Here is a 13,178-nt window from a genome sequence, read left to right on the forward strand (position 1 = left end):
CAGGGATGTCCCCCCGGGGTAAGTAGAGCTTCAAGGCATCTTCTCTTTGAAACGAAGGTACCTCCTGTGAAATGGGTCCCCCAGGTACCCCCTATGGTGAAATGGGGGCCCCCAGGGGCCTCCCCTTGCTGTGAAACAGGAGCCCTTGCTGCTGGGGTCACTGCTGAGCCGTGCAGAGGTAAGGAGCAGGGGTGCTGCCGTCTGACTTGAGTGGCTTCTCTTTTAATCATCAGCACTCATGAGATGCCTTTATTGCTGTGGTTCTGCCTGTTGGTGACCAGGACCCACTGTGCACAGTGGGTGATTGAGTGCTGTGTGGCACACGAGGCCCTGGGTCAGTGTGGCTCCACGCAGCCCTCTTGGGTGCCGGCACTGTCCAGTCCTCCAGCCCCTGTACTGTCCTTCCCTTGGCCTCCTTCACCGTCTGGCCTCCCTGCATGAGTGCAGCCTGGCACTTCCCAGCTACATCCCCAGGACCAGCAGCACCAGCAGCACCCGTGACCAAGCTCTCAGACACCTGTTGCTTAAGTTCTCCTTGCTCCCAGAGAAGTGGTCCGGCCTGGGCATTCTTTCCTGCCTGTGAGTTTGGCCTGGTTCTTTCCCCGAAAACCCAGCAGGTTCAAGTGCATCTGGGCCCGGCTGGCAGACAGACCTCCCCCCGCACTGCAGCTCCTCCCTTGGGCTATGCATTGAAAGAAGCCCCTTCAGGTCAGGCGATGATCCCATAGTCAGACTTGTCGCTGCAAGTGGAGGGCATGGGGACAAGGTACAGTTGCAAGAGGGTAGTTCTCCCTGATAACCAGAAGTGGATGTGCTATCAATGAATTAAGTGGAAACCACAGATAATCTCTTGACTGTCACCTCTGATGGGTCCTACCTCCAGAAACAGCACACCGCCTACAGCGGGCGCTGGTGTGCACGGGAGGCTCTTCCGCCCTAGGATATAGTGTCAACAGGCCAAAAAACTGGTAGTTTGACTTAGAATTGAAAATTTCTCTTTTTAGAAACGTGTTTCAGGATGGCATGGACAATTTTAAACTGAATCAGAATTAATTAAAAGAAGCAAATAAATGTATTTCAGATAACTGGGTGAGTTGTTTATTGCAAGTGATCACAAATTTGAACTTCCTGGTAGCTAATACAGAAAGAGGAAAGGTTTGGATATCAATTTAAAAAAAAAACAACGTTCCGCCAGAAGGAATTCTAGAGGAAACCAGTACCTCAGCCATGTGCCCTGGAGACATTGGGTCATTCAACAGGTGGCACCTTTGGAATGTTTCCTTTCTTTTGGAAAAATCAGTGCATGTGAACATGTTGGAAACGTAAGACTAAATTTCAGTGAGGCCCTTTCCCAAGTAAGCGGAGACAACAGTGTGGTTCTAGCATTTGCCCGGTCCCTCTGCCTGTTCCAGGGCAGTGGCCTGACACAAGTGGAGATCTGACCGGCGACTTACACTGTCTCGCTCCGCAAGACAAGCGCCATCTGTGCTAAGTCGCACCTTACAGCGTACGGCTGCCAGATGTGGGGCCGACGTTCCCTTTGACCTCGCGAGGTAGAGGTCCATGTCTGTGCTGAGGCCAGAAGTGAGAGGCGAGGGTGCCTGAGGAGCCCCAGGCTTCATTCAAAGTAGTTTTAAGTGAATACAAGCATCTGGGGAAATACAGTTGTTTGCAAACCTGTTTTTTATCTTTAAAGAGATGTAGAAAGCAGAGGGGAAGAGCTTATCCTCATTGTTCCATTCTCTTTGACTTGTTTGAAACTCCCAGATGAGCCAGGGAGACCTGAAAAGACGAGAGAGAGTGTACTGTTTTATTCAAAGTGTGCTTATTGGGAAGAGAAATACTTGCATTGAGACATTTCCTTAGGGGGTCTAGTCAACTTGTGTATGAGATATTTCATGGTTTGTCCCTGGCTGGTGTAGCTCAGTGGATTGAGTGAGGGCTGTGAACCAAAGGGTCGCCAGTTGGATTCCTGTGCCCAGTTAGGCAGGGCACATGCCTGGGTTGTGGGCCAGGTCCCCCGTGGGGGCCATGTGAGAGGCAACCACACATTGATGTTTCTGTCTCTCTTTCTCCCTCTCTTCCCCTCTGTCTAAAAATAAAAATAAGTAAAATCTTTACAAAAAAAAGATATTTCATGGTTTGAAGAAATCTGGTTATTACTAAATTTTAAAAAATACCGGGCAACTTGGTAAAAGTCACTGCTTCTGGCTTCCTACCCCAACCTGCCAGGCCTGCTTGACTCAGGCCCTAGGAGAGCACGGAGCTGGGAGGCTGAGATTTCTGCCCTCTTGGGAGTCCTGGAACTACAGGCCCAAACCTCAGAACTCCCCAGCCCCCCAGGCCCATTGTCTAAGCAGCTGGACTTCGCCGTGTAACGGAGCACGCCGCTGGGCGCCTGCTGGCTGGGGTCTTTGGACCGCGTTCACTGCCTTGATCTCCGAGCGTGGAGTGAGGGGAAACCCCTCCCACTGCCCCTGTGGAGCCCAGACCATGTGACGGGCAGGGGAGGCCCAGCTGTGATGGGATTTGAGGCAGCTAAGCTTTCTCTGGGCTTTAAAAGAGGGTGTCCCAGTGGGGGCACATGCTTTACACCCCAAACTGTTAGAGACGCACAGACCTTGAATGAAAAGCTGAGAAGGGAAGAGAGGAACCTGGGAATATGGTGCCTGTATGTCTGCTCCACTCACCTTCCTTTAAACAAAGACAGGCCCCACCTCTGTTTGTTCCAGCAAATGTCTCTAGGATCCAGAGAATTGGATTTTATCAGATGGAGGAAGGTAGTGACGCGGAGACATTCTGGACAGTATTTGTCCGATTTAAAGTTTCCAGCAAATATGCTTCTCTCCCCGAGTGGTTTGGAGCATGGCTGTGTTTGATCTCCCTTAAAAGCACGGGCAAGTTGTGCCAGCAGAGATGTCCCTTGTGCCTTGAACTGAGGCCAAGGCGGACCTAGACATTCCTTTTTCTTTGTCACCCTGGCTCGGCCAGCTGGCCTGCAGTCCTGTGTAAATGTGCAGGGCAGAGTGGCAGCTGTTAGCCTGCAGAGAGTAATCACCTTTCAATGCTTCGTCTTACTAAAAACGAAAGTAAAAAGTCAGCTGGTCCCTCGTGCACATTTTAGGGAGCAAAGTTCAGTGGGAGAGGGCTAATGGGTAACCACAGGAGGGCTGCAGGATTGACCGCAGGGGAGTCGCCTCCCCGGCTGCCTATCAGCTATGGGAGAGAGAAATGCTACCCGAATCTCCGTGTCTGAAATGAAAAGCTACTACCTTTATTCCGAGTGGTGCTCCTGGCTGCTCTCTGTTGCTGACGGTGAGTCCTTGGGTCCCGTGACCCACCGTCCCTCCAGAGTCACCCACGGGAGGAGGACCAGCAATGGTCTGAGCTCCTGGCCGTGGCAGCCCTTGTTCACGGCAGCAGTTGCCTGAGTTGTGCGTTGCGGAGATAGTTCTTACAGATTCCTTGTGTGGGTGGCGGAGGATGTCTTCGTGACTGACGTGCGATCTCTGTCCCCGTGGAGTCTGGAGTAGCTCAGGGAACGGGGATTATGAGTGAATGAGTCTTTCACCCGAAGTTATCAGTAGATGACTCTAAGTCACGGCCTCAGAGACCAAAAGCAAACGATTTCCCTCTGGCCAGCGAGCGCAAGCTCCAGGGCTCTGGTCTGGACTTGAGAGGAGGGAGCTCAGCCAGCAGCAAGCCCATCAGAGCCGAGGCAGAGCTCATTCTACAGGCACCTAGTACAAGGCAGTGCACGTGGGAAATGCAAAACAAAACCAAAGCCGTCAGCTACAGGGCATTGATTAGCTCCTTAACAGAGTGATGCAAGCCTGGTGATGACTTAGTTGTACCCTAAGTACAGTCCCACGACACAAAGCTGTGTCCGTTGTCAGCTTTTCAGGGAGCTGCAGATCCCAGCGGGTCTTCCTGGCACAGGGCTGGCAGAGCCCCAGAGCCAGGGCAGGCTGAGCAAGTCCCCTGTCTGGGAAGGGCTGCCTTCAGCCAACCTTGAAATTCAGAAAATCTCCTGGAATGTGGTGGTGCATGTTGCTCCTTAATTGGCTGAGTCCCCACTTCTCTGTGATGAGAACTTTGGCATCCCTGTGACCTGGGCCTGGGCCTGCTGGGGAGGACACAGCCACAGTGAAAGCAGAAGCCCTTAGCTGTTTCTGCGGCATTTTATTTGGCCCTGGTTCTGAGTTCTCACCATCAGATTTAGAGCTTTGCTATTGAGAGAGCTTAGCCTCACTGTCTGATCTCAATGTCATGCGTTCTACAGACCAGGAGGGTCAGGCAGGAGCTGTCAGAGTTAACTCGGCTTGTCCTGGTAGGCTGTCAGGAGAGAGCTACAGTGATCGGGATGCGGGTATAGGTGCTGACAGGCAACTCGAGAGTGCAGCTTGGGCTTGTTGCGTGGACCTGAAGGCTGGCCAGGCTTCCCAGTTGCTCCTGTTACTGTCACGGTAGCCACAGGATGCCAAGGACAGGAGCTGGGTCAGTGAGTGATCGGGGAGGGCACATAGAAGGTGTGTGGGCCACGGAGTCCACCCTACGACCCCCATGGGCCAGCTGGAAGGGAGGTTCAGGATGTCTGGGCTGGAGCAGAGAGGAAGGCTGGCAGGTGGAATTCTCAGAAATCAGTGGTCCTGCAGCCTGGGGGACGAACCTTGATGGCAGAATTGCGTTTGGTTGCATGGTTTGGGGCTGGCGCTCTGCCCAGGAGATTGGTGGCTGCCTCAGTTTATCTGTTTGTAAAACCGTAAAATGCTTTTTTGTTCAGGGTAATTGAAGCTTCTGTGGAGGTTGAGTTCTGAAATCAGTGATCGGGCCGAATCCACAGTTGGACAAACTAGCCCTGCACACTAGCCAGAGCCACCCCCAGGGAGCAAATCATGTCAGTCTCCCGTCGTTGCTCCGCGTGGTCCAGCACTGCCTGGCAGTGACCCATTGGAGGGGACCACTGCGCCCCCTTCTGTCCTGGAGCCGAATTGGTCTCTCCACTCCCTCCCCAGGTCTCTGCAAAGTGAGCACTTTGTGCTGAACCCGCCTCCCAGAGGAAGAGGCTCAGAATTTGAAAGCCGCATTTAAAACACAAGACCAGATGGAAAGGTCTTTTGGGGGCTGAGAAAGTGTACCATTTTAGTGATCTCCAGGACACTTCACTGGCTCTAAAGCGTGTTTGGAGGGAACCACATGAATAGGACTAGGAATCTGGAGGAATTGGAGCCAAGATGGCTGCCCCTCCCCACCGTGCAGCAGGGCTGTCTGAGCGGCCACCCGACCAGTGCCCTCCGGCCTCTGTTCTCTTCCTGGTCATTGCAGCCCTGGCCCGCTGAGCCCCTCGCTTACACCCTGTTCCTGGAGCAGCCTCCCCTGCATCACAGAGACTAGAGCCCGAGCAGGCACCCTGCACCTCTCACACTGCGCCCTCTCGGGTCCTCTCCGGGGCACAGGGGACTCTGGGCCTTGGAGGAAGCACTTCTGGCCAATGTCCAGCTCGGGTTTTACCAAGAAAATAAGCCTCAGGGCCCCCTGGGAGCCTCTGGGGAGGCCTTCTCAAAGGTTCTTCCCTCTCTTGCTCTTCTGTCCTCATGTCTGAGAACCAAGAAAGGCATGTCTAGGTGACTTGGGACCCACAGCCACCGTGCCCCTAGACACTTAAGGTCACAGAGTCAGGAACAGCCCCTCAGTGGCCTTGCCACTGGTTCTGGTGCACAGGTGTGGCTTGGACGTGGGATGAACTCACTTCAGCAGAGTCAGCCATATGGGCCAACTCTGGGGCGCAGCCCCGGCCTTCCCCAGAGGACAGTGGAGCCGCGTGGAGCCACCTGCCGGAGCAGCCACGCAGTCTGGGGGCCCCAGGGTCTCCTCTGTGTCTGACCCAGGCTCCCCACCAGTCCCTTCCCACACTTTTCAGAAATGCTCTTATGTAAACCGAACGTGCTCCCTCCTGCACTGACAGGCAGAAGCCGCAGCCCCCTAGTGTGGGGCAGGGGCTGCGCGGGACACAGCCCAGTGTCCTCCCAAACCTCCCAGGGCCAAGTTATTAACCGGCAATAGGGTTTCTGTTTTGATTCTCAGTCCTTTTCCTCTTTTGTTTTTCACTTAACATCCAAATTCCCCTCCTGGCTTCCCCCGAGCTGCTGTTCACGTGATAGTGAAATCCAACACAGGATGGCTGCCGCAAGACTGGAAGGCACGAGCTGGGTGCCCCTTGTCCCCCATTCGGTTAAAAATACTCATTTGGCAAATTAAAACTGAGTCAGAGCGGCAAAACAGGGGAAGTGAAACTTGTCCTTCTGGACCCGTCGGATCGAGGCATGAGTCTCAGAAAGACTGGCTGCTGAGCCTGGAAGAGCAGGAGGCCGGGAGCGGTGGCCGGGGGCAGCGACCCCGTGGACAGCAGGTAGGAGCCTCAGAGCCTGTGCTCAGAGTGCTGCTCACACAGGAGTGCTTGTTCGAACTGGATGTTTGATGTGGTGCCGTGGAAGTCACGTTAAGAATATAGATCGAGACAAGTGTGTTGGGAAAGTGGGACGTCTGACAGGGTGTAAGGAGCGTGCACGGGATCGCCACCGGGAGTGCTGCGTCAACGGCCGGTCTCTGAGAGATGCCACGGGGAGGGCACACGCCCAGATGGGAGTCCTGCCTGCAACTGCGGAGGTCTGGCTGCCGGCGGCATGTGCGTGCTCCTTAGGGAAGCAGGCCTGGGTCAGGCAGGCTGCTCTGAGCTAAGGGTTTGTGTCTAGAAGAAAACTTCAGGGAAAGGAGTGGAGGGCGGGAGCTCCTTTTCAGGGAGGTGGGCACGGTGCATCGGCAGGTCAAGTGGCTGCCCCACGACTGGGCGTGGGTGCTGCCCAGTGTGTGGTGACTCGGAGGAAACATGAGTGCCATCCGGCAGCACACGCTGTTTGCTATGTGGGTATGGCTGCCCCAGACCAGGGCTCATGATACTTTATATATTCTTTATCTACTACTTTTTCCCCCTCGTATTATATGGCAGGAAAAAAAGGTTGTTTAGTATCTGTGGGGCACAGTTCTACCATTATAAAAATGTGTACTTAAAGTATACAAAAGAACCGGAAAGGAAAGCAAGCAGGGGTGAAGGCCACGTGTTTGCACCTGGCATCTGGGAGCAGGAGCTGGAACCTCTTCCTTAGAGCCTTCCAGGTCTGTGCAACCCTTCCTGAGTGGGGGGCTTTGCGTGGGGGTGCACTGTGCACTCTGCGGGCAGCTGGCTCCGTGGAGACCTGTGAAGAGCATTCTGAGCTCAGCAGTAAATAAAGCTCCATGTCTGGAGTCCTTTCTTAACTCATAGGCCCTGTGTGAGATGCAAAGGGATTCATAATTCAGTAATGGTTTCCTTTTCATTTATGAATCTTATCATAGTTCAGATTTGTAGGAAAGCTTAACTACCCTGCAAGAAGCATGAACAACAAAACCCTCCTTTGTCACTGCTTTATGTCGAAAGATCACTAGGATTATAAAATGCGTGGGCCACACTAGTGTAAAAACCTGGTGTGGAATTTGTATTCGGAATCCTATGACATCAGAAAAGTTGAGGTCAGGGAGACCACTTCCTCTACGTCTCTAGAGAATAGTTTTTCAAGAACAGAAGGTAGCCCTGGCTAGTGTAGCTCAGTGGACTGAGCATGGGCCTGTGAAGCGAAGGGTCGCAGGTTCGATTCCCAGTCAGGGCACATGCCTGGGTTGCGGGCCAGGTCCCCAGGGGGGGACACATGAGAGCTAACCACACATTGATGTTTCTCTCCCACTCTTTCTCCTTCCCGCCCCCTCTCTCTAAAAATAAATAAAATAAAAAATAAAAAAGAACAGAAGGTAAAAAGTGTGTTAAGTAAAATGAACACAAGTGCTCATCGTGCCTATGGAGCCTTGAGAAATATAAAAGAATACACCGCCAGACCAGACAAGGTGGGAGGCCATGGGTTGACAAGGCCCATTTGCAGTTTTATTCAGAGTATGTGTGAAATACATCTACTCTTCCAAGTAAACTTTTACTTCCTAAGATTGCCGGAGCGAGGTGATCAGAGCACTCTCCAGGAGTACTCTAGGAACAAATAGTCAGAACAATAAACTTTCCTGTATTAAGCTGAGAACCAATGAACTAACCAAAGATTTCAAGGACTTAAGAAGTGCTCCTCTTCATTCATTCCTTGAGAAGCAGGGACCGAATATCAACTGTGTGCCAAGCCTGCGCTCACTGCTGGAGAGAAAGCCGCAACAGCTAACCCTTGCTCTTTGTGAACAACTGGGACAGAAAACAACTGGGCTAGGAGAACCCGCCGGGGATAGCAGTCAGCCTCAGGGGGAGAGACGGGTGGGATGAGCTGCCTGAGCTGAAATGGGGCTCTTGAAACCTGCTTCTTCCTACTCTGAGAAGCTAGCTCCGGCGGCCATCCAGCGGAAGACCAGGTCTGGCCCTTGGGTCCATTTCACCTGGTGGCTGGCCGAAGGCTTCTGCACAGGGACCTGAGCTGAAAAAAGCACCATCCGAAGTAGACCTAGAAGTGAGCCCAGAAGTCTGCCTGGGACTTCCTTACTGTCCCTAAGAAAGCCGGCCAGCCTGCCTTCCTCTTTGGTCGGTCTTGTCCCACATGTTGGGTAATCTAATTCCCTTGTTATGGTGGGTGCTTTCCCAAATGACACCAACACCTTTCAGACACATGTCCAGTTGCATGACTCATTCTGTGGAGCAAAGCAGATATTTTTAAATTGTGATTTCATTGGAGCATTGGAAAATTTATCAGAAGCATTCCAAAAGATCTATCAGATTTTGTAAATGGATTAGGTGAAAAAGTCACCCTAAAGATGACATCTTAGAATACAATTGAAATTTGCATTTTTAAAAAATCCTCACCCAATGATATGTGTTTTTTAAATTGACTTTAGAGACAGAATAAGGAAGACAGAGAGAAACATCGATGTGAGAGAGAAACATTGGTATTGAACCTACGACCTAGGTATGTGCCCTGACCAGGAATCAAACCCGCAGCCTCTTGGTGTATGGGACAACACTTCAACCAACTTGGCTACACGGCTGAGCTGAAATTTGCATAGGATTAAGGTTAGAGTTGGGGTTAGGGGCAGCTGTAAAAAAGTAGGAACCTTTACCCTTTGCGACAGCATGGATGGACCTGGAGAGCATTATGCTAAACGAAATAAGCAAGGGAAAGACAAATACATATGATCTCACTAATACGTGGAATCTAATGAACAAAATAGCGAGGAAAACCACCCATTCATTAGACGTTTGCTTTTCATGCCCCGTCCTTCAGCCGGGTCAGACCTGGAGTTGCAGCTGGCTGCCCTCTGTGGCCTGTAAAGAATGCTGTGAATTCCAAAGTCAGGAGACCTCCTCGTGTCTGAAGTTACCAGAAATAACTTATTGTAAGTCAGGATTTGGATTGTCTGGTCTTGACCTCATGCCCACTCAATAGTGCTCAGCCTGCATGTGGGATTTCAGGCCATGAGTGCCATTTCTTGCTAAAAGTTCCTTTTTTGGTATACTCCTTAGTGATCTGCTCATTGTATTCAAAATGATTCCTTAAATAAGGACAGTATTACCTTTTTATTAATAGAAACCAGCGTGTGCTTAGGACTGTGCCTGACCTGAGTCGCTGTGTGTGCTACGGGCCAAGTGTGAGCGCACCCCGAGCTGTCCGTCCCAAGGGCGGCAGACACACAGGCAGTCGCGTTCCTGTCTGATGGAGCCGCCAAGGGTTTGGGACACACTCCAGCGGCTCTTTCTTGGCCCCTGTCAGTGGTGGAGTCTCTGTCCCTTGAGGGTAGATTTTGGAAATAAGCACAACTCCTAAGAAGGCAAGTGTTGAACCAGTGAGCTGAGCCAGCTGAGTTGGAAGATAATTCCTCCCCGATCTCCTTCTTTATGAAACTGATACAGAATGTTCTGGATTGGGTTTTTTGTAGGGGGAGAGGGAAGCACGTGCCACTTCCATAATTTCCCCGTCTTCCTAACATTTCACAGCCGCTCCACTCATCAATTATTTTAAAATTGCATTAGGACTTCTATATGTATTGTAAAGCAGCATAACATCTAACACGCCAAAAAGTTCACTTACATTCTGATTGTAAAAACTCTGACTTTTAAATTAGGTTTGAGCTCTGAACAAGATGAAAGAAAATGCTCTGTGTCAGCAACTGGTGTTTATCTCACATTGTCTGCACAGGGCTCGGGCCCCGGGGCAAATCCAAAAGAAAATAAAAATAAAAATGCTCGCATGGCAGCCTTGGCGCCGTCTTCCCCCACGTGTGCCAGGCATCCTGCTCGGGCTGGGGGCTGCGAAGGTGAGGGGTCCGGGTGGCTCCTGGTCCCGGAGGGGCTTGTCGTCTGTGGTGCTTACAGTGCACCCGGGAAGGGCGGGGGAGGCAGGGGGATGGGACGCCCCAGGTTAAGGAACCTACATGGTGTATGAACACGGGGGTGGTTCCAAACGGCAGGGGGAGTAGTCGGGTGGGGGGGGTGTTGGTCTGGGAACTTGACTTTTAACCAGAGATTTGAGGGCTTTAGGCTTCTCTTTCAGTAAGGAAATGTGGAAACAGTGTGGAGGTAGGGAGAGACTAGAGATGGGGAAGCAGTTACTTAGAACCTTCTGGAACAGTCCAGCTCACAGATAATGAGGTTCTGAACTATAGTGGTAATAGAGGAAGGGCTGGGAGGTGGAGTGACTAGAGAGACTTAGGGGAAAAACAGGCAGAACTGGTGGTATTTTGTAGAGAGAGAGGGAGGGAAAGTCATGAAGGACTTCTAAGATGTCTGGCTTGAGATTTGGGGGGTGGGTGATGGTGCCTTTGATGGAGACAGATGTCAGGGGAGATTAGGGACTGGGGCCCATTTAGAGCTGGCAGTGTCCATGACAGCTGGGCCATAGGTCTAAATGGGTAAAAAATCCGCCTCAGGGATGACATTGCAAATACAAGGGAAATTGCTTCAATTCAAAAGATGGGTTTGTTCGGTCGAATACGGTATTTCTCCTACGTGGAATGAAGGTGCGTAGGGACAGTGGAGAGCGCTGGAAAGGTCACCAGCCCACTTGACTAGTCATTCTCCCTTTGACATAAAAACACACATAAAATACAACAACAAAATAAACACCATTTCACTGAAAGAAAAAGGGGGGGGGTTGCAAAGACAAGGGCGTGGCCATAGAGGGACTGTTTGTGTCTTGATGCCATGCTGTAATTCATGCTGTAATTTCGCAAGATGTCCCCACTGGGGAAACGAGGCCCACGGGGCTCCTCCACATCGCTGTCCACAACCACGTGTGAGTCCACAGTTACCTCCAAGTAAAAGCTTGACTTTGAAAGAGAACAGACCGATGGTCCCAAAGCTACTACTGTGTCACCTGTTTTCAGTCTGTCGATCAGGTGATCGGAGACTGCAGGAACCTGTGACTTCCTGGAGGAGAGGACCAGCCCTGCCCTGAGTTGCCTCTCCATCTGCACTCTGGCTAGTGTGTGTCTCAAATTTATCTGAGAGCAAAAGTGGAGCCTTAGAAAATTTCTGGGATAAAAGAAGACCTTTTCTAGATGATTAGCCAACTTGAAGAAATCTTTCTTGGATGTTCTAGATATTTATTATCTTCGTTATTATCTAGATGTCCTAGTTTCTTAAAATCCCCTTGGTCCTGGAAGGAGAGTCACTTCTCAGCCAGGGCTCAGGAACCGCTAGCATTTCAGTCATTACTGTCATCTTTCCCAGCCCGTCACCTGTTTGGTGTAAGGGTCTGCCTCCAGGCCTTTTAGTTTTGTCCCCTCTCAGTCATTGCAGCTGCCCCTCTGCCTGGTGACCTGGGCAGGGAGAGCAGCAGGCAGTTGCGAGGGGGAAGCAGGTTCTGGCCCTGCAGCTGGCTAGAGAGGGCATCAGCTCAGCTCCTGGCCCTGTTCGCCCGCAGAAGGGAGCTCCCGTTCACTACCTGGGAGTGTTTCAGGGATAGAAGGTGGGGGTCCCAGAGAGGGGGAGAACATCCTCTGTGTGTCACCTGAGGTGGATGGGGAGCAGTGGAGAATCCTCCATGCACTAGTGCTGTATGTGCGGGGCCGCTGAGTTCCAAGGCAGCAGGCGGTCCTGGCCCACACACAGCCCCTTCAGTCCTGGGCACACCCCCCACGAACAAGGCAATACCAGGACATTCCCTTGAGTGCCTCCCAGCTGTCCCCAAACCCGTCCACATGGCACAGGCTTCCATCCTGTCTCAGCAGGACTCTGACATGAACTTAACAAGCTCCATCCTCCTCCCACAAAAGCCCCCACTCCCCTTGCAGGGTTGTGCCTCCCTCCGTCTTTCCCAGCGTGATCAGAGTCTCTTGTAGACCCCCAGGTTTGGCCTGAGGCTCTCAGACATTGTCATTATTGGATTGGCCAAAAGTCCATATGGTTTTCTCTGTCAAATAAAAAACACAATTTTCATTTTCACCAATAACCACTTTGATTTGGATATTTCGAGCCTGTCGGCTATCTCCCATATGGTATAACATAAATCGTTCTTAATTACTGTCTCAATTTGATCGCTATCAACTTCAACTGGTCTGCTCGACTGGAGCATCGTCCAGGGAGAAATCTCCAGCACAGAACTTCACAAGCCAGTTTTGACACATTTGATCAGACACAGCACCTTCTCCATACACTGCACAGATATTTTCTTTTTACATTTCACTTGCATTTTTATCTTTCTTGAAATAATAAAACATAATATGCCAAAAACGTTGTATATCTTCTTCCCCCTTCAATATTAAAATGGCTGCACAAAAATTCACCAATTTTGAATAACTTTTTAATGCACACTGATATGACAGCTGTCACAGTTCAGTCTAACAAAATCGTTTCAAATGAAGTTAAAGACAACTAAGTGTTACTAGAGCCATCTTAGGGGAAAAAACCAAATGAACTTTTTGGCCAACCCAACATGTTCTATAATGCAAAGGTTAAGTTTAAATATAAAGCACGTCTACTTCAGAGAGCTTTTAAAATAAAGCAGCAAAGTGTCCTAACGTGTCTGTGGTGCAACCAGCTGCGGATCGTTCCCGCCAACCCTGAGCCCCTTCCCGCCCAGCTGTGTGTGGCGGTGGCAGAGCCGTGAGCACACCAGGCACCGTTTGTACCACGATTTCCCCGTGTTCCCATGATATGGACCGTG

General features: G+C 51.1%; 1 protein-coding gene across 12 annotated transcripts in view; it reads left to right on the forward strand.

Moving 5' to 3' along the window:
• Window positions 1–13,178, forward strand: part of MCF2L (MCF.2 cell line derived transforming sequence like) — a 169,350-nt gene that overhangs the window by 73,507 nt on the left and 82,665 nt on the right. The window contains exon 1 of one of the 12 annotated variants that reach the window (XM_037042055.1): window positions 3,168–3,315. The exons of 10 other annotated variants lie outside the window; for them this stretch is intronic. In XM_037042055.1, coding sequence (XP_036897950.1) covers window positions 3,219–3,315 — 97 coding nt within the window. In that variant the 5' untranslated portion in view covers window positions 3,168–3,218. Of the gene's footprint in view, window positions 1–3,167; window positions 3,316–6,297; window positions 6,410–13,178 lie in introns of those variants that run through there. One more of the 12 variants, XM_037042061.1, reaches the window with a different exon arrangement.

The sequence above is a fragment of the Sturnira hondurensis genome, unplaced genomic scaffold (genome assembly GCF_014824575.4).
Source record: "Sturnira hondurensis isolate 20B ecotype Veracruz unplaced genomic scaffold, ASM1482457v3 Scaffold0003681, whole genome shotgun sequence".
In the NCBI taxonomy this organism is placed as follows: Eukaryota; Metazoa; Chordata; class Mammalia; order Chiroptera; family Phyllostomidae; genus Sturnira; species Sturnira hondurensis.